We start from the raw sequence: 25304 nt of genomic DNA, 5'->3' as shown, positions 1-25304 counted from the left end.
TGAGCTAAGTCGGCGAGAGGGCGCCTCATAAACAGTTCACGCACATGACATGCAAACACTTACTATGCTAAAACAAAAGCCAAGTGGAGATTTGTATTTCGGTTTCGTTCACCAACGGGGGAAAAACCCCTTACCCCTCACAACTTTAGGAGACATGGTTTCTCGAAAGTCCCGACAATTAAACGCACGGAAAGCTGTTGTTGTTTACATTCAAGATAAAAGTTTCGATAGTTTTGAGGATAACATGATAAAACTATCATTGAACAAACAAAATAGATCGGTTTGTCAGCTAGGACCTACGCTCTTTTTCTTCAGGTTTTGATTTGATTACTTGGTTTCGGGCTCGAAAAGTTACCGGGACTTTCGAGTAAAGACCACTGATCATTACGGGCAAAAGTTCGTGTTTGGATTGCATTAAACATCAAAGACAGGAGCAGGTGCAAAAATCATATCTTCTTTGGTATTCAGGGCTTAGTTTATATCTGAGAGAAACGCAGGTTTCCATTTACAAGGCCGGTGCCGCCCAGAATAAGGGAAAGTTCATTTAATATGACAAGGGTGGGGGGGGGGGGATGAAGATATTGAAACTCGAAGCTTGAAATTTTAGCAGCCCCCCTCGCTAGCGGTTCAATTTTTTAGGAGCCCCCTCCTTGGTAGTCGAAAAAATTTCAGAGCCCCCACCCCTCCTCCTTCAATTCCTTTGCTCCCCTGAAAAAAGATCGCTAGACTGTATTAAATATATTTACCGTTATTGTCTTCAATGGTTTATACTATGACAAACTTGAGATACAGTTGTGATACAATTTTCTAAAGCATTTTTGGGATGAACAAGAGTGTAATTAATTACTGAGACTACATTTGTTATATCTGTAAACCACGTGATATAGCTGAGTTGCACAGGTCATTGAATTGTTGAGTTGAAAACCATCCGATCTGTATGATAATGTCATGTGTTGGTTTTGAAGTATACAAATTTTCGGAGCCCCCCCTCCTAGCGCAACAATTCTTTCAGAGCCCCCCCTTCGGGTGTCTAAAAATTTTCGGAGCCCCCCCTCAATATCTTCATCCCCCCCCTTGTCATATTAAATGAACTTTCCCTAAGCAAAAAACTGTCAGCAGAAATTGTAGAAAACTCCTTTAAAGGCTGTACCTATGCAGCTTTTCCTTCCATGAAACGTAATTATCCTATTTTTAGATTTAAATTTCTATCAGTTTACCCCTGAACTTCCGTATGTAAATCAGATTTAATCATCCGTCAATAAAACTATTGGGGTTTGCCACACTGACGAGCTACATAAAACGTGTCATTGTAAGTTACATTTCTCCGCTCATTGATGTTGAAGGTTGGATTCACATGAGGCAACAGGAAGGTATTTATGTGCAAATTATTCATAAACGTCTTGTGGCACATTCTATCTGTATTCCCAGACTAAAAGCGCCACTTTCTCCTTGTAGTACATTTCGGCTTAAGTTTGAAGTTGTTCCCCTCGAAAAAATTTTCTCGTCTCATTTGATTCAGTCTTTAACACCGTGACTTTAGACTGGAACTTCCGTGTGCAAATGAGACATGTATAGCCATGCATCACTAACTAAGTAATTGGTAGATGTTGCTACTAATAACAAAACTAAAGATTTGCATCTCTTTGTTTGATTTAAGGTCGAATTCACAGTTGTAAACAAATGCTATATCTCGTGTTTTGGTAAAAGTCAGATAAAATGTCGACTATACGTAGGCAAGATCAGGAAAAGAAAGCAGCTTTGAGCAAGATACAACAAGAAAACAGAAATGACTATTGCGCTGATTGCTCTGAACAACGTAAGTTGGTTGATCAACTAGCTGGGGTTAAATTTATAAATTGATTTAAATTATATCCAGTAGACACTTTGCTACTGGCGAGAAACTTTCCGGCGGTGCAAACTTTCTCTCAAGGCGTGAATCTCTTTTTGAATTCTCTCCTCTCAAAAAGGGCGAAGATGCAAGACAGGGGGACTTAGTAATGATACAAACTCTTTTCAAATATTTCTTTCACATGTGCCACTGTTGTACATGATAGTTAGTACAGTTGTACTCAATAATGTCGGGGTTTTTGATAAGAATATGATTTTCAGATCGCTTGTACTAAACATTGAAAAGTTGAATCAGCTTCAATTAGGGCATCCTTAAAAAAAAGAAAGAGAGAGAGAGAAAATATCGGCTGACCATAAGTGAGTGGTGGACCGTCTAATTATCATACTGCGTGAAGGAAGTGAGCTAAAGTGTCTTAACCTAATAGGTTTAAAATCGGTATGTCTGTGGAAAAACGGACGCCTAGAATCTAACCGATATTGATTTTCGACACGTTACGAAGACATCTGTTATAGCTAGGCCGATTTGCAAGGGAAGGATGCCTTCGTAATCGGAAAAGGGTTAGGACATCAACTTTTGGCGTGTTTCGTTCACAGATCCCAAGTTCGCTTGCATTGTGAAGGGTATATTTCTTTGTCTTGAATGCGCTGGCGTCCACAGAAGTTTTAGTACTGACGTATCAAGAATTAAGTCGGTTGATACTGACGTCTGGACCGATGAAATTTTGCAGGTAATATTATCAGCCTGTGGAGCAGGTAAAAAGAAATTTCCACAATTTACAGCGTGCTAAGGGGAATTTACCACCAAGATGACGCTAGTGATGTCACACTTTGCTATTTAAAGACCTTTCGTTCGTTACTGGCAGAGGTCTCGTCTGTAGCCATTATTAAAATGACCTTTGATAATGAATTACTGGGAAAACATTTCCTAAGCTAACAGTTCAAATTAAGGGGAAATATAAATTTCTGAGAAAAAAGTGATCGTTAAAGTGAAAAAGGTGAGCTTTGTTTACGGACTGCTTAAACATGTTTAAAACTTAAACTTTGATTTACTATTTCTCACTTAATGAAACCGCAGATACAGTTTACAAATTTTTAAAAACTACGCATTAATTACGGCTAAATTTATAATCGAAGTGGTAAAGTCAACCAATACAGGACCACACAGAGGTAATTTGTTTGTGCTATGTAATGAAGTTACCCTGAGGCAATCCAATGGAAAGTGAGAGATGACCTTAGTTGAAAGTCAAAAAATGGAGCCTAATTGACCACTCCAGAAAATACCATAACATACCATAATGCTCTTTGTTTATCACCCCAAAATTTTGCATAAGCATTGTTTTCAGTTTCTCTTGGGGCCATTTTAACTCCCAAGAGAAACTGAAGACAATGCTTATGCAAAATTTTGGGATGACAAACAAAGAGCATTATGGTATGTTATGGTATTTTCTGGAGTGGTCAATAGCGACCTATATATAGTCGGTAATATGACATCAATTATCAATCCTAGAATATGAAATATGGTAGTAGTTGATTCCACAAGCGGGCAAGACTATGGGCGAAAGCTGCGTTCTGATTGGCGACCCGAGCGGGCAAAATAGGCCCTTCTTTGCCGCTCGAATTTCCCGCGCTTTGCTCGCAAAAACAGACTTTGTTTTGGCCATACAATAAATCCCGGCTTTATTGACTAAGCATGTTCGGTCAAGATGGCTGGAGTTTGGCCCGTTCTTGTTTTTGCGTTTTATTGACCTCGACTTCGTCTCTCTTTAAAACGGCCCACGACCTCGATCAACATACCAGCATGTCATGACACTTTTTTTATTCACTTTATGTATGCTTATAACTTCATCTTTTACAGATCAATAATACTATAGGACGTAACTTTATAATTTCACTGATTTGGAAGCCGTCTTGTCAATGTAAAATGTCTTATTGTCTGGGTCTTCATCCGGGTTATAACCCAAACCCAGACCCCTCTTGTTTCTGCTGCAGTCCATAGCAGCCTCGTACTGCTTCTCCAGTCGCCGCGTCAAGGACTCTTCAGTGCCTTTTGTCATGCAGCGACTACCTGACGACGGGCCACTGGCCGCAACATTCGCTTGTCTTGTGGCTGATGGCTTTTTGAAGGCGCCCATCAGACGGAGAAATTTGTCGTTTCTTTCTGCACTGCCAAAGTCAGCACCACCCCATTGGCCAAGCTTAACAATAAGGAGAAAAAGAAATAGAAACAGCTTGGTAAAATGTTGCGTGGTGGTACGGGTATTTAATTTTCTAATCGCAATTTCCTATTTCCTCATGTAAATGGTACTGTGTACCCTGTGTCGCTGTGAAGTCATGCTTACGTGACCGAATGTTAGGGCCTCCCTCACGTTTTAGATTCTTTTCCGTGTGTCTAACTGACTGTATAGACAAACGAACAAACAAGTTTCGTAATACAAGTTTTAAATCTAGAGAAATTGTCGATCTAAGATACATCAATTTTCTCTTTCATTTTAGCTTAATCAAAACCGTTGTTTCGGCTGCTTACGGAATATAACCTCTCGCAAGGGAAGGAATTCGTATATTTCCCTGTAGCCTGTGTACAGCCGACCCCCTCCCCTCAGAAAAAAATTGCAGAAGGGGGCGGGGGCGGCTGTACACAGGCTAATTTTCCTGGGACTACACACCAATTTTTCATTCAGTGGAAATAAAAGTATTAGAGAGCATGAGAGTAATAGCACCTCTGTTGTACAACACCGCTATCTTACCTCAGGTTCAGTTCTCTTTAGTGTTCTTCCCTCATTATCCCCGTTATCATCTTTACAAGTTTCTAACTCTTGTCCGATTGCACCATCTTTTTCCAGGTTCTTGGTCTTTTTCTTTCCGTTCTCCTCTTGACCTGTTTCTTGCCCAATTACAGATGACGGCTCTATTTCCACGCCCCTTTCTTTTTCACGGCCGCGCTTTGTCTCTTTTGATTCCTGATTGTCATTCCTCTCGTCAGATTTCACTTCTTGCTTGTCTTTCTCCTTGGACGATTTTTTCTTTTTCGATTTCTTGCTGCTACAACTGTTACTTTTTTCAACTCTACTTGATTTATCTTCACTTATTCCTATCTCACGGTCCTCCACAGAAAATACAGAACCTTCCTTCTCTTTGCTATCCGTCATTTTCTTGCGATCTCTTTTCGACTTTTTTTCCGGGATGTAATTTTCAACTTTGGTTTTCACTTCTTCTTCCAGTCCACGCTTCCTTGACTGAACCTCTTCAGGTCTTCTCTCTCTTTCTTCGCCGTTTTCGTCTTCATTTCCTCCATTTTTGGTTTCCTCGAAGTCGCGTTTCGATTTTTTCTCTGAGAGTTCTTCTTCATCTTCATTTACAACTCCATGAACCTTGGTTTTCTTTTTGCGCTTTCTCTCTGAAACTTCCTCTCCGTCGGTAACGCTTTTTTCTTTAAGTTTCTTCTCCTCTTCAAAGCTTTTCGTTTTGCTTTGTCCGTGTTTAGACGTTTTCACAGACTGCTCATATTGCTCGTCAGCAACATCATCCTGACTAACTTTAATGTTCTTTTGTCGTTTATCCTTTTCACTAACACTCTCTATTTTAATATCTTTTCCCTTACGTTTGACATCATCTTCTACATAAAGTTTGTTCTCTTTTAGCTTTCTTTTCCTCTCCTTCTTGCTCGCAGAGGATTCCATCTTCCATTCTTCTTTTCCTTTTTCGGCTGCAGTGCACTCTTCTGAATACTGTTCCTCCTTTTTTTTCTCATCTGAATTACTTTCTTCTCTTTCCGCGGCAATTCTTTGTTTCTTTCGTTCACGTTTAGAATTTTTCTCAGAATTTTCCTTCTCTTTTGCTTCATCAGCAACATCATCACTCACGTTCGACTTCTTTTTGTGTCGCTTATCATTCGGATCTGAGCGTTTCTTTACTTCACCTTCCTCCAAATTTTCGTCTTCTTCAGACACCACAGTCTCAGTTTGACTTTCTTCGCGTCTTTTTGCTTTCTTGTGCTTGCTGGCAGAGCCAGAAACTTCCAACTCAACAGTTTTCGCTTCCTCACCTCCTTTGCGGTCGCGCTTTCTCCTTTTCACTTTTTCTTGTTCTTCAGTTAAACTCTCGGGTGCTATTTCTTCCGCAATCTTCTCCTCCTTACGTTTTTTGTCATTTTCTTCCTCTTCGCTTCCTATCCCCTTTGACTTCCTATCAAGATGTTTTGTTTTCTTCCTATCATGCTTAGAAATCTCCTTAGCCTCACTTTCCATTTCCTCTGTCTCATAACTTTCCGCTTTTGGTGTTTTCTTGTCCCTGCGTTTGCTTTTCTTGTCCTTGTTTTTCATACCGTTACCGGCATCGTAAGCGGAAACCACGCTATCATCCACCGGGGCTGTTGTATTTTCCGATACCTCGGCTTCAGATTTTCTTTCTTTGGAAGATTTTTCTTCGGAAACCTCCTCTATCGATCTTTCCTTAACCCTTTTATCTTTCTTTCCTCTTTTATTCCCTGTGCTTGCGTCATTAAAGGATATGTTTGCCCTCTCTTTCCTCTCAAGTTCAGCTTCCTCTTCACGGACTCGATCGGCTTTCGGTTTTCTTTCCGCCTTAGTTAAGGCCTTCTTATCTTTCTCTTCATTTCTCTCTTCTTCATCCATTTTACAGGCATCCCCTTCTCTTCCCTCTCCTTCTCCTTTTAACTTTTTGTCTTTTCTTTTCCTTCTCTTTAATTCCTTTTCCACATCCTTGCCCTTACTCTCGGACGCGCTTTCCCCATTTCCAACTTTGACGAGTTCCTCTCCATCAGATTTGGCTTCCTCTGTTTCCACACTTTCCACTTTCAATTTATGTTTTCTTTTGTGTTTCTTAGCCCTTTTTTCCATTTTCTCTCCTTCACTCAAGAATGTGTTTTCCCCCTCACCATCTTTCTCACCTACTTTGTCTTCAATCTCAAAAGCTTTTGCTGCCCGATTTGCTTCGCCACTCTCAACTTTCAAATGTTTGTCGTTTCTTTTTTCCATTTGTCCTAAAACTGGGACAAAACAAGAAAAAACTTTATTTAGAGGGTACTGGATTCCAGTGAAAGTTCAAAGTTGGAAATCCTTTAATGTTACTTGACGATTTCTATTTTCACTGTATTTTGTTCTGGGTCTTGCTTCTATTTAATAAACCTAACACTAAGCAGCAGCTAACTTCTCCTGGTATCATTACCGCTTCAAGAGGATATGTCAAGCTATTTCCTATCCTTGTAAAAAGCTAAAACATTTTTTCGCATCAATTGAATTCCACAAATCATGGTCCAGTTTTGTTACTTAACCCTTTAAGCCCCACTATCCACATACAAATTCTCCAAACTGATCTCTATACATTTCATTAAAGAATAAGTTGAGAGATTTTGACAAAAGATCAAAGCATTTTCTCTTGAGCGTCCATTTAATTAATTCTCATAACTTATCTCTTGACAGTATATGGATATTGCTAGGAGAAATTTGATCTTGGTCACTATTGGGACTTAAAAGGGTTAAGACTATATTTATGATATTTAGGCATTGAAAGTGTATTCTGTTGTCTGTTGCAAAGGATGGCAAGGATGGACTTGGATTGAAACTTGAAAATTTGGCTATACCCTCAAAAATCAAATCAATCCTGGTCTCCAAGGAAATTATTTTCGGCCCTTTGGGCCTCATTTTGGTCTAAAAGTAAGGGAGAGCCCGGCCCCCCCCCCCCCAGCCCCTGCCCTGGATTCGCCACTGCAGCAATATTGTTATGACATAGCCCCTTTGATTACACATAAAGGTCATTGCAGCCTCCATTGTTTCCGAGTGTCACGTGCAAGGGAACTTGGGAAGGGTTCAGGTTAACACAAAGGGCTATATCATGACTGCTTCTACACTCTTCTCAAGGTGCCTCCCTTGATCATTTGAAATCTTCCACAATCTGTGATTTTGTTGCCTCTGTGTCCTGCGTCCCTGACGCATATAAATCCCCAAAGAAGCAAAATAATTTATGGCATGCATCCTGTAGGACATGAAATACATTGACAACAGTGTAGAGAAGATGCACATGAATATCAGAGAGTAAGGATTATTATTTTTCTGGGCATACAGAGTTTGTTGTGTTATAAACACCCACCAGAAAAAAGAAACTTTAATAACATATTTAGTCAAGAGTTCAGATATTCTACAAATTACCTTAAAAGGCACCTTTGACACTCTATACCAAAAAGTGTATTTCAGCTGACAGACCATATTTACATACTACTGAAGTTTTTAAAGGAAATGCATGCAAACCGATTAGCCAGAATGAGATCAGTAATACCACCACAAAGTATGGGTCCTACATTTTTGGGCAAATCATAGTCTATGATGTCATAGTTTTTTAGGTATATGCAATAAATATGATTTTAGCCTGAGGGATTTTTCAGTTTTGGATTTTTTTTCCTCATGATTCTTTGATCATCCGTGTCACTTTGAATTCAGAGTATTAATTAACCCATGTGCATAAATAACATACATGTACTTGTGTGTTTAACATTACATTTTTGTGACCAAACACTACTGAAGCAAGTTTTCAAAAATTTGTTTACGACTTGTTTGCTTGATGATGAAGTGACCAAGTGATCAACAATTTTGATGGTGAAACGTTATAGCAGAGAGGTGCCAATAATCTGACCAAATTAAAGAGGGTGGAAGAGAGTGTTCCTGTCACACACCTTCCCTTACTTACATGCTGAATACAAAAAAAGCTCTGGATAGGCTACCTGAGAAGTGGTTAATTTTAAATGTCACTGAGAAATTGGGGGATTCTTTAAACTGATACCTGAAATGTGAGGTCCAAAATATTAACTGATCACCGAGGAATGGGCTGAACTTTTCCTAGTGTCAGAGAAAATACCAAAAACCTTTTTGATAACTGTGGGCACTAACAAAAAGTCAGACCTGGCTAGCCAGTACTGATAGGTCTAGATAGGTCACTGAAAATTAAATTGGCTTTGTTCAAGATTTTTTACTTAGATCTTAAATAACCTACTGCTGAGCATACTACAGTGCCAGGAGGCGGTAAGTAGGAAATAGACGACTTCAAATCGATCTGGCCGGCCAGGTAGCGCCACATGAGATTTAAGCACCCTCATGTGATCATGTAGACTTGTCCCCCGGAAACAAGTAATGACCAGTATGTGTTTTGATTCGAAAAACGGTGTCTTTAAATGGACAGACAGTCTGACCCACCAAAATTTTGAATATATACGAATATAATTCTTGCTCTTGTATCATGACACAAAAATGTCACCGGTTAAATGCAGAGAATTGAGCTTTGTTCCGGGCATGAACGTGAGATGGAGCGAGTGTGAGCTTAGCAATAAACAACCAAATGCAAAAGCTTTACGAGAAAAGTTCGACGAATTTCTGACTAACAACACATTCAGCATATTTTAGAAATCACCTACCTTTTCATAAACGGTAGAGCTTTCGGCGTGTAAAATATTATTGGAACTAGAGATTTTTACGGCAATAAATGGAAGCAAATTCTCTCTTCGTCTTCCATACACGTGCAACTCATTGAGCAGAGACTGGGTGTGATGGCCTTGTGAGGAAGTGAGGAAGTGACTGACCCTCCCCTGGTCGATAAACGCAATAATGCTCCCAGCTGTACAAAATGTCGGAAAAGAACCGAGTTGCGATATTGGAACTGATGAAGAAGCCTGGAAATAACACATGTGCGGATTGCGGCGCACCAAGTAAGAGTTTTGAAACAGTTTTATTCCTTCAAGTTAACAGAGAAACGGTTCTTTTTTGTGAACTTTTAATTGATTTTTCCCGGCGATTTCCTGCATGTGCGTTGTGTTGAATTCGATAGATCCTGAGTGGGCCTCTGCATCGAAGGGACTATTTATTTGCATCACATGCAGTGGAATTCACCGAAATCTAGGAGCACAAGTATCAGCAGTAAAGTCTCTGAGGCTTGATACGTGGACAGACGAAAAGCTGAAGGTAAATTAGACAAGAAATTTGGCTTTCAGTACGTTAAAGCGGGTGAAACTTTTTCGTGTAATCTGACGTGAAATATGTAAGCTTACTTAAGCTTAATCAATTTCATCAGCTGATCTCCTACACTTGAATGAATGAAACTTTAGTTTTTAAAGATCATAGTAAGCTCCAAACATGTTTCAGACACCTTTTGTCAATATCTTCGGCTTATTGCTTTATTGTATTAATTAAGATAAAAATATCATCGTTCAAATTACACATAAGATCTATTTCTTTTACAAATTTCATGTTAGCTGAAATCGTGTGAAGAAGCAAGAATTTTGTTGTGCAATGTTCACACTGAATAGTTATTTTATATGGTCACAAAACGTGTTTATATTATATTGTGTCCCAAACGTCCTTATCTTTTGCTGAATAGTTTATTTCCTTGTGTGATTCAATGGAGATGGAATTTAAGCTTATCTAATAATTGGTTTAATATGCCTAAAATTGTTCAAGCTTACGTTATTTATTTATGAGCATGTTCACGATCATCAAAACAGACTGACAGCTCATAACATGAAGTCTCTTGAAAACTAACTTCAAATAAATAATATTTAGTGTTCACTTACACATAGAAACGTTTCAGTCGAAACAGACTTTTTCTTTTCATTGTTTTTGTAAAGATGACAAGGGCTCTGAAACAAGGAATGAATTTTTTTCGTTAATTTTAAAGGCATTTCAAATTAATAGAAACAGAATAAAACAAGAAACGACTACAATAATGTAGGAACAAAACCATTATGTTCCTTAATTGTTGCCAGTCATTAGGACCATTACTGAGCCGTGCATGTTTGGACATCATTTGCTCAAGCGTAAAATTGCACTTAGTCAAATTCCTTTCTAATTTTGAATTTATACGTGAAATGTGAGCAATGTGAAAGGAAGGGATGCAAAAATAATTTTACCTCGGTGTTAATGTAAATTACATAAATGATTGTGTCATAAAACATTTGTAGACATAATTTATTATTTATTAATGAAGTTTATTTGTTCAGTACTATTGTTCCATCAATGTTGAAGAATTAAAATTTTTGAAAACTCATTGTAAACCACCTTAACCTGCTCATCTGTGCATTTCTATATCGGTCTGAATTTGTCAAAACATGGCCATGAGGTTTTTGCCTGGCAGCCGGCACAGCCTGCCTCCAGGCCAGTGTGGTCTCCAAAAATTGAGGGAGATTGTCGTTTTGGTCAGCCAGGTAGAGATATCCCTAACAGTGGGTGGGTGGTCCAGGCCTGTGAGACAATAATGGTGGGGTTAGGTAGGGGTCTATTTTGACACTACCCTTACAGTAAAGAGCAGTGTTATTTACTAGAGGCTTTGACCGGCAAATACCTTCATCATCCCTTTGCACAAGTCAACTCAATCAGGCCTCTGCTGACAATAATAATGATCATAATAATTACAAAGCTCAAGAGGATGAGCAAATCCATCCAATACCAAAGACCTGCTGAGACTTAGGAAGCCATTTCTATATCAATTCAGCGAGATGTATATGAGATGTTATCGTTGGGATCTTTTTCCTCCTGACTGATTGGATGCTGGTCTGTTACATGGTTACTGCCCTGCAACTTATCTATTACTGCAGGTGCACTGGTGATGTTTCTAAAAGACAACAGGAAACAAATTTTTGAAATCAGTTTAGAGAATGTAAAATACTTGCCAAAGAAAGAGGAAATTGTCTGATCAATATATTAAAGTGGAGAAGCGTTTTTTGAAGCTGTAGTTTGCGTTATTTGTTGCCTTTTTGTGTTTTAATAAATAACAAAACTTCTACCTTTAACAAAACTACAAAAGAATAAAGTCAATCTTGTTAAAGGGCCATGATTAGTTTTACTATAATGTGCCCTTCTCCATTCTAAGTTTCTTCTTTTATTATCATTATTTATGTACACGTAGTTTAAGCAACTTTGTACCAATTGATATTGTACAACTAATGTATTATTGATATTGTACAACTATTGTATTATTGTACAACTAATGTATTATAGGATGGAGTAAAAATAAAATACAAAATACAAATACAAATAGAGATTTGACAAAAATTACTTACAACAAACTTTTATTTTTTCACCAGCTGCAGCTACTTGAAAACACTTATTCTTGTTCTCTTTGCCCTGAATAGAGCACAAGGCTGTGCACTCTAAGGAAAATTATAGGGAGCCCAGTGCTCTGAACCTGTGAAATCTAGGTTGGCCAGCAAATAATTTGTATTAAAAGAAAACAAAGATTTTCTAGTTGCCCAAGAACAAAAGTTAGGCACCAGGAGCCACCAGGCTAGGCTAAAGCACAGCCTCGGAGCATCAGCAGTATTATCTCTTTTAAATTACTATAAGTAATGTTAAGTATTTTTTGTCTTGCAGTTTATGGAAGAAAATGGTAACATCAAGGGCAATGCCACATGGGCCAAGAATGTGCCAGTTTTTTATCGAAGACCGACACCTACAGACCCACAGTAAGCAGAAATAATCATTATGATGCTAAGTTGTTTTAATCATAAACCATGCCTTTAAACTAATCATGAATGTTGCCATGGAAAGGAGCTCATGATTAAGGACTGTTGTAACCTGAACAGAGTGGAGTAACAATATCAGTTGTTTCTTTTGAACTATTTGTTTATAGTGCTACATGCATGCTTGAAACAAGACCCCCATAATGGGGTTTCATTGGTCTGCATTTATTTATCTGTTGAGATACATAAAAGTTTGTTTGTTTAATAAAAACATGATGAAGGAAAGCAGAATTATCGGTCCAGACTGAGACTTCTAAACTGCGATTACCTTTTTGGTCTGCTAACTTTTGTATAGTTCAATGCTGTTCTTCCCCACATTTTCCAGTTAATCTTGGATAAAGTAACATGACATTATTCAAGTTCATGGTTAACGTCTTCACAAGGGTGACATAAATGTGAAGTGACCCAAGAAATATTTGCGTGAATGCATGTTTCACGCTTAATTGGCTTTCTGCTAAAACATGAGTTCAATCATGTCAGAAGAGGAAAATGTAAAAAAATAAAATAAAAACACTATTTGACTGTCCACGAATAGTTTCTGTTTGGCCTTGAAAGAAGAGATTCTTTGCATATATAGACCCGAGAGCTGAAGCAGAAGTTTGTATTGGTGCTAGCATTATTTTTTTGAATTGATTTGTTCACCAGCAAATCTTTAACATGGCAAGAGTATTTGCACAATTATGCTGAAAGTGACGTATAAAGTATAAAGGACTCTTAACTTTCACGTTGCTTGTATAAGGATCCTAAATGGGATTCAATTTGCTCAGTTTCCAAGCTCTAATCATTAAACTTACAGGTGTAAGAGTAATTTGCTTTTTGGTGTTCAGGAAAATTTCTTTTCCTCAATCCTCTATGCAAAGGAGGGGGATGGGAAACGTAATTTGATCCATTTTTAATTGTCTTTTTGCTGCACAGGAAATGGCGCTCATTTTTCGATTGGCTCTGCCGAAGGCAGTCCAATAATATTATTTATTACATTAAACTTTTAAATAATTATGTTTACGACCAACTGTATCAACTTGACAACTTGGAAGTACCAAAGTTTTGCTCCTTGAGCAATTTATTCGGCATCGCCAAAAAAATGACAACAACTGAACAACCTTTTAACTTTAATTATCATTGTTAACATTATTTTTTGCGTAGCCATAGTCATCTTCATCAACATGGTCATTTTTAGATTTCAAGAAGCTTTGAAGTACAAATTAAATCCTTGGTCTTTTTAACTATAACTGCATATTTTATATTTGACTGGATGACTTGTGTTTTTAAGTCTGCCTTCAGAGAGTTATTTTGACTTGGTTGACGAGGTGAACAAATCTCAAGTAGTCAGTTATCACTTGTGAGAAAGCTGATAATTGACCAGTAATAAGGTTGCAAAAAATACTGTAGCCATGCTTGACTGGATAAATTTTGGAGGCCTTGAGAGTGCTATCCAATGGATAAATCTCTGTGCAGTGGATAATAAAATTGGTTTCCTTATCACTTAAAACTGTGATTCACGTTGTTGTTCCAAGTGATAATCAAAAAGTATCATAAAAGATAAAACACAACAAGACATAATATGGGATATAAGGGGTAACTCTGCTATATATTTGTAGGTTTGAATGTATTGGATTTTTTTTATGTTTTTCTTTACAAAAAGTGTCCTTAAGGAGCAATGGATAAGAGCCAAGTATGAACGGAAGGAGTTTGTTGATGGAGCACCAGAGCCACCTTATTTAAAAGGTACACTAAGGGGAAATTTACAGATGTGCACAGATTAGCCTGTGAATACAACCATCTCTCCTCACACCTTGCCACTAGGGTTGTTTCGCGAGAGAGACGTCTGCACCTTAGTAACAGAAATTCCATACTATGACTTAAAATCTGTCCAAAATGTGGTCAGGTTGAAGTAGTAGTTATATTATTTAAGCTATGCTTATGAATGTAAACACAATGAATCTACTTCAAAGCAGTCAATACTCACAGAATATTTTCTTTTCTGGAAGAAGCTTTTGAGGTTTGTGGGAGCTTGTTCGCAGAGAAAACTTTACCATAATCGACAAGGAGAAACCTTAAATTAAACAAATGTAGATTTGGAACACCATGACTACCAGATGATTTTATCTTCAGTACGGAAAATTTCTGTCGCTGAGGCACAGATGTCTCTCCTACAAAACATCCCTAGGGGGGGGAAAAGCGAAGTTATGCACACATTGCAGGCTATGCACACATTAGCCATTTCAGAAACGCAAGGTTGCTGACGAAAGTTTTTTGTTACATGTGTGCACGAGATTTACTCTTTTTTATTCTTGGGTACACTGAGTCATATTAGCATGTGTGTTTTCATTATATCAGCAATAAATAACAATAATTATTATTCACTGAAGTGGAGGTGGCTAGTGGTGGTTATTTACCGAATTTTGTCAACTTCTTCATGCATTTCGGGAACAGCTTGTTTGATTATTCGTGAAATGTCTTTGTTTGTTACGGCAGCAATCAACAATTATTGAATGAGGCAAAGTATGATTTGAAGATGAGCCCAAAGGCAGTGGATAACCTCTGAAATCAGCATAATATTATTCCTCACATCACTAGAAAGCTGAATTCAATAAATTGTTGTGTAATTCATTCCAAATATTTCTAAGTTCTTATCAACACGCTTACCTTCAAATCTTCAAATCTTTGGCCTATTTACTACTTTACCTTCATTACAGAATTTATAAAAATTTGAATGATTTATAAAAAAAGTGTTTGAAGAGGATCTTGATATTCAGTGGTTTGATGTGTCCCCAACATGTTTTTGTATCAGGCTCAATGCGAGGCTATTTAAGAAAAAAAGGAAAGGATGATAGCAGTTGGAAAGTACGTCTCTTTGTTCTGTCAGCAGATAACAATTCACTCAGTTACTATATTAAAGATCAGGTATGTGACTTAAACCATTAATCAGTTCCAATATACTGTTTTTTTTAACTATATAGAAACACACTGCTGGTTATTCCAGAATGTTAAGCAACTGAAAAAATGGTTTTACATTTAGGTAAGACCAGCCACATGTAATCATTCTAGAGTTATCTTATAATTAATTTGTCCACCTTTTTGAAGTGGCCACTTTTTGCATGATAATTAATGTGTATGACACATTAATGTCACCCTACTCATGATGTAAAGAATATTGATTTAAGGCTTAAGGCTCGATTTCATTAGCAATGGAGTCAGAGTTTGAATAAATTGTAAGTGTAGTTGCAAGAGTGCTTATGACCTTGTCAAAATAAAAATCAGTGTTGTAAGTAGAGTCACAAGCATGTTGGAATTGGAGTAGTAAGAATCAGAACGTTTCAATTTTCTTTCGACTCTGCTTATGACTCTGTCACTTAAGATCTAGTGAAAACCAAATTGTTGGAGTCGGAAGCAGAAGGAGAAGGATAAACCAATCACAATGAAAGTTGTCTTGCTTTGTGATTGGTTAAGTTCCTCTGCTTTGGCTTACAACTCCAACAGCTTAGTTTTCACTTGATGGTATGAGTCATAAGCGGAATCAGAATGCTGTTTTTTACTACAAACATAAAGTTCTATGCTACTGATCATGACACCCACTCTGTCGCTAGTGAAACAGCCTTTAAGGACTAATGTAATTAAGTGCTACACTGGCAATCAAATGTACATGATGGCCGTAGAATGAATGAGAAATTCCAATAGTGTACCAGGCCAACTGCGTTGTGATCAAAATGAAGAATTTCTTGTTGCACATTCTGCACCTAGCTAGTGCATTTATTTCCCAGGGGCCCCACTCACATATTTTAATGACGGGGGGTCCGAAGGATTTTTTTGGGTCTGACAGTTTGGCCAAAAGGGATTTTTTTGGGTCGCAAAAACAACAGAGGGATTTTTTTGGTATTGTATTTTTCATCAGCTCAAATCAAAAATAACATAAGCGCAATTTATAGTTTTGTTTTTGACCAAAACCAAAGTTGAAGTTGGCATGGTTTAGCTTTCCAGAAGATAAATAATAAAATTTGCTGATGCAAAAACACTGAGGGATTTTTTTGGGTATGCTAAAAAAAGTAGGGATTTTTTTGGGTAGACAAATTCTGAAGTTGGGATTTTTTTGGGTATAAGATATGAATGAACCTCTGTTGGACCCCCCCCCCCCCCCCGTCATTAAAATATGTGAGTGGGGCCCCTGGGATTTATTTGTACATCTGAATCACATCTATTCAAACTTCGAGTTTCCTGCACTACAAATGACAAAATTCTATTAAGAGAACAACTGGCAGCAGTAGAAAAAAATTACAAAATACAAAGAAAGTTTCTGTAAGTAAAACTCTGTAAAATTCATGAAATGGAGAATTTTGCACAGAGTGCTTTGATTTAGTTTGAATATTTTTATTTCCTTATTTAAGTGAAGAATATTATAATAATATTATTACAGTTAATCATTATACATGCAAATTTGTGGTGGTAGTTTTAGTAATTAGATTATTGGTGAGAATCAGACCAATACAACAGTTGAGGGTAATATTTTCTGAAGGATGCAATGTTCATTTATTAATTTATTATTGGTGTTTGGTTTTGATTTTCAGGATAGAACCCCAAAATTTACCTTCAATGTCAAAGAGATTAATGTAACTTTTGCTCAAGATAGAACAAATGAGGATAATAGCTTACAATTCACATATGTTAAGTCAGATGGATTGACGAGAAATTACTTTGTGTCTTCAGGGTCTGGAAAGGTATTTGAAAACCCTTTATGACATTACTTGTAAACAGGTCTATATTCTTTAAAGGTTTATTACCATTAATAAAACAGGCGTGCGAGACCCACTCTTTGGGTAAAGAGAATTCCACTGTTTATGGGGGAAATCTTCAGACAGGTTACTTTATTGTCAAGAAATTTATTTACTAAACCGCAGAGGGTGAGACTTAAGCATCCAAAACTAGTTAATGTGGTTCTGCCATCCTTTGTTACCTTTAATAACTAAATTTTATTATTTGATAAATTAATCTATTGAGAGTCATTATTTTCTATTATTAGTTATAAACAAAGTGCAAGTGTAGAGCTTTTTCTTATCACAAAAATAAATAATAATTATTATTAAATTATAAAAAAATTTACCATTCTGTCACTCCTCAGATTACAATTTTTTTTTCTGCTAACTGTCTGTTATGTCCGCTTGTATCAATGAAATGTCTGTTCTTGAATTACCAGGAGCTTATTGACTGGTACATGGCCATCAGATCTGCAAAGTTTTGTTTATTAGGACTAAATGGTCCACGAGCTGATCCCAGCAAGGTGAGGTGCATCTTAAGGAAGCCAAGTGCTACAGTCGCCATGATGACATCTTGTAATAAAAAAACTGAAGTATGGATTTGAAATGTTAATTGGCATTTCCTGATATCTCATTTTCTTTAAAGGAACTAGCAGTTCTTTTTTTAAGGCAGCATGGCCGAGCGGTTAGAGTGCTGCACCTGAAATTCAGAGGCCCTGAGTCCAAGTAGCACCCTGACCGCTGGCTGGATTTGTTCTCAGTAGTCCCAAGTTCAAGTCCTCGACCACGCTTGTAAATAGCCAACTGATTTGCCTCTGACCAGTTGTGATTCTTAACCCCGTTATGTTTGATTTAAATTATTTGCTTCAGGAATTTGCTCTGCCCCACTAGCATTAGTGCTTTAAATACTGCCAAGGGTAATTTATGGAAATGTAATGATCTGCAGTGGGTTCCAATATATGTGATTGTGTATGTCGTAGTCAATTCTTTTATCTCAGTTACTTTTTGTTTTTCTTCTGTTTTGGGGTATGGTAATGCTAATGAAGTTGAAACAAAAGGAAAGTAAAAATACCTGAGATAAAAAATTAACTACAAGATGTATTTTAACAATTGAAAACAATCTTAATATTTCCTTTTAGGTGAATGCCATACTTACCAGAGACTTTACAATGGAGGGTTTTCTTCAAAAGAAAGGACCAAGGGTGAATATTTCTTAAAAATCTGTAGCTTGTAAAATCAATGTCAGATCAAGTTAGTGGGTGCAAGTTCTATCCATTTATTCCATTGTAAATGAGAAATACCAGCATTATTAGCAGTACTCTTGGGGACTATTATTCACCTGACACCAAAATAATATTCATATTTGCAGAACGAGTCCATTCAATCTCCATATATTTCCCAGCTGTTTAGTAGATTCTGAGGCAAAATTTTGTTCCCATACAAGTGATTCTAATCTCCCTGCTAAAAGTGGCCTGCCGAATATCCGTGGGGGGGGGGGGGGGGGGGGGTACTCCCTATAACAGCTCATATGGGGAGGTTCCACCTGTATAAAAGGGCACTATAGAGAGTTTACGAGTTGAAGTATATGAAAGGGTAGGGAAATTTGTCATTTTGTCTGTAAAGGGGCCTAACAGGGCTAACAGATGCATTTTATGACTGTGAAAAAGACAAGCAAACGTAGGGGTTCAGGAACTTATTTATATTTTTAAGACAGTGCATTTACAGCAGTTAAAAGGGATGCAGCATTCTAGACTAGATATATGAAAGGGATGCCATTGATACATTACTTTGTCAATAATAGAAGGTACGGTCGAACCTTCACTAATGGCCACCTCTCCACAACAGCTACCTCTCTACAACGGCCATTTTTTTTGGTGGACAGTCCATACATTTGAGCTTGTTTCAACCTCTCTACAACGGCCACTTTCTTCTGTCCCCAAGGTGGCAGTTGTGAGAGGTTCAACTGTGTACAAAAGGGGCACCTTTTCCGTCAAAAATGGTATACAGCTATTTCGAGAAAGGTTGTCGGAAAAAGTGCACGCGACAATGCCGAAAGGTATTGTGGGTGGTTTTGAGTTCACTGTTCTTCAAAGAAATTGAAAGAATGGCACGAGAGGGCATGGACATATGTTTACAATTGCTCCAAGGAAAGAAACAATAGAAGGTTCAGCAGCTACAGTGTCAGGAACAGGTTATTGATCATATCCCATATTACCTTTCGGGATTGTCGCGTGCACAATTTTTCCGTCAACCTTTCTCGAAATAGCTGTATAAAAGGGTAAGAGGTTGGACCTTGGGGCGGAGCCTCCCCGTATAAAACATCTTTGAATACCTCCATCCCCCTCCCCCCAGGGGATGCCAGGGAATACCAGGGAAAAGAGGCCACTGCTAGCAGTGAACATTCTAGAATGCGTTCATTATGGTTTTCATTCTGAAATGAAACTCTAATTCTGATATTAAAATTTCGTTTAAATGTAAACTGAAAATGAACTTTTTTCTGAGATGAGAATTGTGAACCTAAAAGTGTGTAGTCTGGGGTGAGCGTGGCATGCGTACTGTTTTCAAGATCATTTGGTGCGATGGAAGATACCAGAACAATGCCTTAAACATGAGCAAAGTTTTGAAGGCAGTACAAGCTTCATTTTCAAACGAAACTCATTCTGGAATGAAAGTCATGTAAATACATATAGCCCAAATTCTTATTTATTAACTCAGCTTGATACTACCATAATCTATAAATAATTTATCTTTATTATATAGACACGAGTGTTTTACTGGAAAATATACCACTCGTAAAATTGATACAAACTACATCCGGGACCCGAGTGGTTTATTTTCCATAATCTCACACGTGAGTTTATCGATGATGTAATTTTGGTAATTTCCCTCTATTATTTTATCGATGTCATTTTGTCTATATAATAAAAAGAACATTACACGACGGCTTGAAGATATGAATTTTATTTTCTCGTGGCAAAAATAATATTTTACTCACTCGCTGCGCTCGTTCTTAAAATATTGTTTTGCCACTCAAAAATAAAATTCATATCTTTGCACCACCGTGTAAATACTTGGTATAATACCAAGTATATTAATCTCTTGTATTCTTTTTGTATTCTGTACATAAAGGATGAACCATGGGCGAAACGGTGGTTTACACTTGATGGCAGAAGACTTCTTTATTTCAAAGAACCAATGGTAAGAAGTTGTTCCCTTTGTTTATACAGTGTGCGTAACATTGCAGTTTGTAATAATATTAAATAAAGATTTATGGTGAAAAAGTTAATTCCAGTTAATAGAGAGTGCTGAGCCAGAGCTCCCAGGTTAGGTAGGTAGGTAGGTAGGTAGGTAGGTAGGTAAATTCTGTAAAACCATCTCAAGGCTATTAATATTTTGATCAAACTTGATTTGATCTCTGATTTCTGAATTTTTAAATTATCTCGCCCCCTTCCTGGCATGAAAAAGAGACTTTTGGATAGGTCATTGTAAGTACCAGAAGACTGGCCCTAAATGCTTACTTGTAACTTATTATTAGGCTAAAATTTTCCAGAATTTGCGATTGTTGGGGTCAATAATAAATACATGTAATGATGCATCGGGGAATTCTTGCAGTCATTATTTATCAGACATGTTTTTCTCTGTACAGTCGAAGCTCTGGTAAGCAACCACCTCAGAAATTTGAAAAGTGGTCATAACTAGTTGCTGGTCGCTTGCGAGAAGGAACTCTCATAAGCGACCCACACAGTAAAACAAAAATGGTGGTCACAGTAACTCATTAATAATTCCTTAAAAAAACCCAACGAAATTAATGTTTAATAAGTGTCTTCATATCTGATATAGACACTGAGCTAAACTTTACATCCAGTTTTTTAGACCAAAATAACCCCAAATTTAAATATTAGTGTGAAGAATGAGTTGATCTACATCAGAAGATTTTGATGCCATTCAATAAACTCACAGTTCCTTTTTTTCGGGTTTGAGTGGTTGCTTACGAGAGCTTAAAAACAAAGAAAAGTCCAATTGGGTAATATTAACGAGAGCTTTTGTTTAAGTCACAGTTCAAACGGGTTTTCACAAAGGTGGGCATAACTAGAGCTGGTTGCTTACGAGAATGGTGGCAAGGAGAGCTTCAACTGTATCTACTGCTGTACTTTTTTTGCTAGGCACCCTCAGCACTTGGAGAGCTCATCATTGGTTCACGAACAGAAGGATTTGATCTTCATGAAGGATGCACAAGGCATCAAGAATTAGATTACTGCTTCACATTAACCACACCTGGAAGGGATTATGTTGTGATGGCAACTACAGAAAATGAAAGAAAGATGTGGATGGACTGTTTATCAAAAGTCATAGCACAGCCAATGACAGATGAAGACAAACAAGGTTAGAATGACTTTAATCATCTTACTTATTAAAAACTCTTTATGGTACAGCAAAATTAAACAGTAAGGTTAGCGGGCACCCAACAACTTTTTTCATGTAACTCAAGATATTGAGTTTACAGTTAAACCTCCATCTAGCAGCGACCTTCAGAGTACCGGCAAGTGGCCGCTTAATGGTGGTTGGCCACTCAACAGAGACTTGTCATAAATTAGTGCTATCTTTAACAGAAACATCACTTTACCTTGAAATAAGCACACAACAGGAGCAGCATTACTGGTCCACAACCAGTCTTTACCTTCTATGTTGGAGTGTATTTTCCTTCTATTCTTAAAATGAAGCCAAATTAAGTCTATCAAGTGCTTGATGGCCACTTATACAGGTGACAACAGTGGGAGAACTCTCGTTAGGATGGCCAAAAGGTGGCCGTTGCTGCTTACAGCATGTAATAGACGTTTAATTTCTCAATTTTTTTCCTACAATTATTTTGGGGCTTTGATTACTGGACGCTTAATAGAAGGTGGCCACTTAATGGAGGTTTGTCTGTGATTGTTAACCCTTTAAGTCCCAATAGTGACTAACGTCAATTTTCTCCTTATGATATCCATATAATGTCAAGAGATTAGGTTATGAGAATTAATAAAATGATCACCAAAGTGAAAATGCCTTGATCTTTTATCAAATTCTCTGAACTTATTCTTGAAGCAAATGTATAGAGATCAGTTTGGAGAATTTGTATGTGGATATTGGGGCTTAAAGGGATAATAAGGTATCCTGAAAATTTTGGTATAAACACAAATTAAATGTCCCCTAGAATCTTCTACTGAAAGAACTGGAGATACTCCATGTCCCCGAACTTTTGACCGCACCCATCAGGCTATCTGCATTTCAGCTTTGAATGAGACAAAAAAGCCACCTAAAACTTTGGACAGTTAGTTGTTAGAGTAGCCCAAAATTTGGCAAACATTCTTCTATATATGAAAGCCTAGAGAAAACCATTTCAGACAAATTATTGTGGCATATTTGCAAACATTCGGTTGTTGGGGACCCTGGATAAGGTAATTATGAAGTTTACAGCTGTATTTTTCATATGACTTAAAAGCAGTAGATAAGAAAAAAGATAAAAAGGTTTTTTTAAAATTTATAATATATTTGAACCCTTTTTCAGCCATGAATGAAACACGTGCAGCCATGGAGAAGGAAAAAAAGAAGAGCTTTATCAGCAACTTTAGAAAATCATCATTTTGAGATGACAATTTGACTTAAAAGAACTAACATGGAGCAAAACAACTGAGAGATATATTCATTGGCAGGTTCCAAGATTATTCAAATTATTATTATTATTATTATTAAGATTGTGAGCCTTTGCAAGTTTGCACACTGTTCTTTACAATAGCGGGAAAAAGTCAAAATTTGTCGGATGTGAGATCAGACGCACGCGCAGTCGATTGGTTGTTTTCCAGGATATTCACTCACGTGAGATGACATCACGTAAAATGCATGTGGACGAGGTTGAGAGATTTTGAGTAAATTTCCAGGGTGCAAGCAGATTATAAACGAGGTTAGTGTTTAGTAATTGCCACCTCTATTATTTTCTAAATGTCTTTATTTGCTTGTGGAAGTATTTATTAAGGTGTCGATCCAGAGCAGTTTTATGACTCTCGAGGAGGACAAGAGATTTATATGTGTTTGGCTGCTATATTTGCTGATTTGCAAATAAATGGAGGTGCGAAGAAATTGATCAAATACCCCTTCGTGGAGATAGTTTATTTCTCTGTGCATTAATTAGTTAATTTCCGACTCCAGCTTTCTGGTCTCGGGAGATAAGAGAGGAAGGCGTTTGTGTCATAGCATTATTCCAGGCACAACACATGTTAGGTGACAAAAATCTGTTGTTTAATATTAGTAATATTATTTCAGTAACCTTAGGGATGTTGGTGCATATTGCATGTGCACATCACTGTACTGCCCAAGCAACTTATTTCATAGTGTCAATTCACCTCTTGTATTGAGTGTGTACACTAAGTTGAAACCTTTCTCAGCTTAAGGTTATTGAATTAATTATCTGGTTGTTCTTTATCACAGATAGCCTGCAAGTTAGCATTCTCTGCAACTTGACTTTCTTTGAGCCAAGCGTAAAAAGCTAAGAGAGAGCTGGCTTGATATAAGATAGTTTGAAACAGTTATTACTGTGATGTAAATAATTTAATTCTAGGAATTTATATATATTATATTTTCATTTTATTTTTTTAATTTACGTTTCCAGCCTAATGTCAGTATCTGAGAAATTTTGTTCAAAGCTTACATTATATTATTTTCTAATAACTGCTATGAAACAATTAATATGAAATATGATAGAACCAATTAAAGTACATTGCAGCATGCAATGGATGTAATGTACAAGTGGTTATATCTGGATATATTTTGTAAACCAACTTGTACATCTTGACTTGTTTTTTAAAAACAATAAAATGTGCATGAAATTATTCATACTCTTGTACTTGTTTTAGAACCTCTCAAACAAACACTTGTTAAAAGTAAATGTAATATTGCTTGTGTGAAGAAGCAAAAGTAAGACTATCTTGAAACTTGAAAATAATTTAGCCTGTGAACAGGTTCACAGGCTAAAGGTCAACTCAGTCACACGCTAACCCGGCGGAAGTTAAAATGCTCCGGACATCACATTCACACTGTTTTTAAAATCGCTTCTTACTTGTCAACGCTCAGGAATAGTTCAAAGCTAAAATGCCAGCTGAAACCGAAACTGGTTCCCTGTATTCTCCTTCAGTAAGTATATTCCAGGCGGTTAAACGTTTCATGTGGGGAATCTTTTGCGCAACATGTTTTTCCCATTAACGTTTTTCTTGCGGGACTCGCGGAACGTTTTTATTGCACTAAGTATGTTTTCGTTTGACAGTTTTTCGCTTTTCCTGTTTAAGGAGTTTATTTTCATTTATTTAAATATCTAGTGTTTGCTTCTGTACATAAGTATCGGATACTGAAGAAAACGAATGGTGATTATCGATTTCGATAGAATCGAAGGCGGCTGCGTTCTTCTTCCTGTTCTTCCCTGCCGGCCGGCCCAAAATTAAATGCTCATTAGACAAGACAAACATTAGACAACACATTTATTATCATAATATTGCAAGTACAATTTCTTGCCACGCAGTTAGCAAAAAAACGCTAGTCGAGGCGTGCCAAATTAATTCTATTACAAATCAGATATTAAACAAGTAAAAAGGATAGAAAAAGAAAAGAAGAAATATGTGTAATAAATTCAAAAGCAAGAAAGACAAATCTGTTTAATGCAACCTGTGAAAGAGGCTAAGGTTTAGGATATCACGATTTTATTTCTTGTGTTATCATGGTTGCATCAAGGTAATCATCTTTGTCTTTTAATATTTCGAAGAGCACACTGATTAATTTTCCCTTAAACACTTTTTTTGACATATCTCTCATTCTACCTGGTATCTCATTCCATAATTTAGCGCCAAAAATTGGGACGGCTTGTCTTAGTTTTTCAAGATTAAATTTTTTGAGGATGATCTTGTGTTGTATGCATGAATAGATGATGTCTGCGCGAACAAATTACCCATTTTTGAGGGTGCAGAATTAGCATGAATATCATGCATTAGGTACGATACGGACTTAAAATAGAGAAAGCTAATTGGCAGGATATTTGCATCAATCAAAAGAGGAATGGCATTAACTTTCCTGTTGGCTAAAAATATGAAACGGAGAACTTTTTTCTGGAGCAATAAGATTTTTGCTAAAAGTGTTTTTGACGCCTGTCCCCAAACTATCAAACCACA

At 37.1% G+C, this 25304-nt stretch overlaps 3 protein-coding genes across 6 annotated transcripts in view; 1 reads left to right on the top strand and 2 right to left on the bottom strand.

Moving 5' to 3' along the window:
* The window catches only part of LOC140941153 (ADP-ribosylhydrolase ARH1-like), a 245793-nt gene that overhangs the window by 56368 nt on the left and 164121 nt on the right, over positions 1–25304 (bottom strand). The window lies entirely within an intron of this gene.
* Positions 1230–23978, top strand: LOC140940101 (arf-GAP with dual PH domain-containing protein 1-like). Of its 3 annotated transcripts, XM_073388992.1 has the most exons (12): positions 1230–1370; positions 1658–1816; positions 2443–2576; positions 12216–12307; positions 14007–14089; positions 15156–15268; positions 16927–17076; positions 17553–17636; positions 18252–18314; positions 20242–20310; positions 21276–21495; positions 22661–23978. In XM_073388992.1, the coding sequence occupies exons 2-12, from the start codon at positions 1717–1719 to the stop codon at positions 22738–22740; spliced, it is 1188 nt and encodes a 395-aa protein (XP_073245093.1). In that variant the 5' UTR covers positions 1230–1370; positions 1658–1716; the 3' UTR covers positions 22741–23978. The 3 variants fall into 3 exon arrangements, with proteins under 3 accessions (XP_073245093.1, XP_073245095.1, XP_073245094.1); XM_073388994.1 differs by lacking the exon at positions 16927–17076; XM_073388993.1 differs by lacking the exons at positions 1230–1370; positions 1658–1816; positions 2443–2576 and adding exons at positions 9402–9559; positions 9679–9812.
* LOC140940100 (uncharacterized) lies at positions 3316–9386 on the bottom strand. The gene is made up of 3 exons (XM_073388991.1): positions 9269–9386; positions 4593–6853; positions 3316–4043 (listed from the first exon to the last, which is right to left on the bottom strand). Exons 2-3 carry the CDS (start codon positions 6840–6842, stop codon positions 3729–3731), a joined length of 2565 nt encoding a protein of 854 aa, XP_073245092.1. The 5' UTR covers positions 6843–6853; positions 9269–9386; the 3' UTR covers positions 3316–3728.

This window comes from Porites lutea, chromosome 6 (genome assembly GCF_958299795.1).
Source record: "Porites lutea chromosome 6, jaPorLute2.1, whole genome shotgun sequence".
Classification (NCBI taxonomy): domain Eukaryota; kingdom Metazoa; phylum Cnidaria; class Anthozoa; order Scleractinia; family Poritidae; genus Porites; species Porites lutea.
The sequence above is the reverse complement of the archived record's forward strand: the minus strand, read 5'-3'. Positions and strand labels throughout refer to the sequence as shown.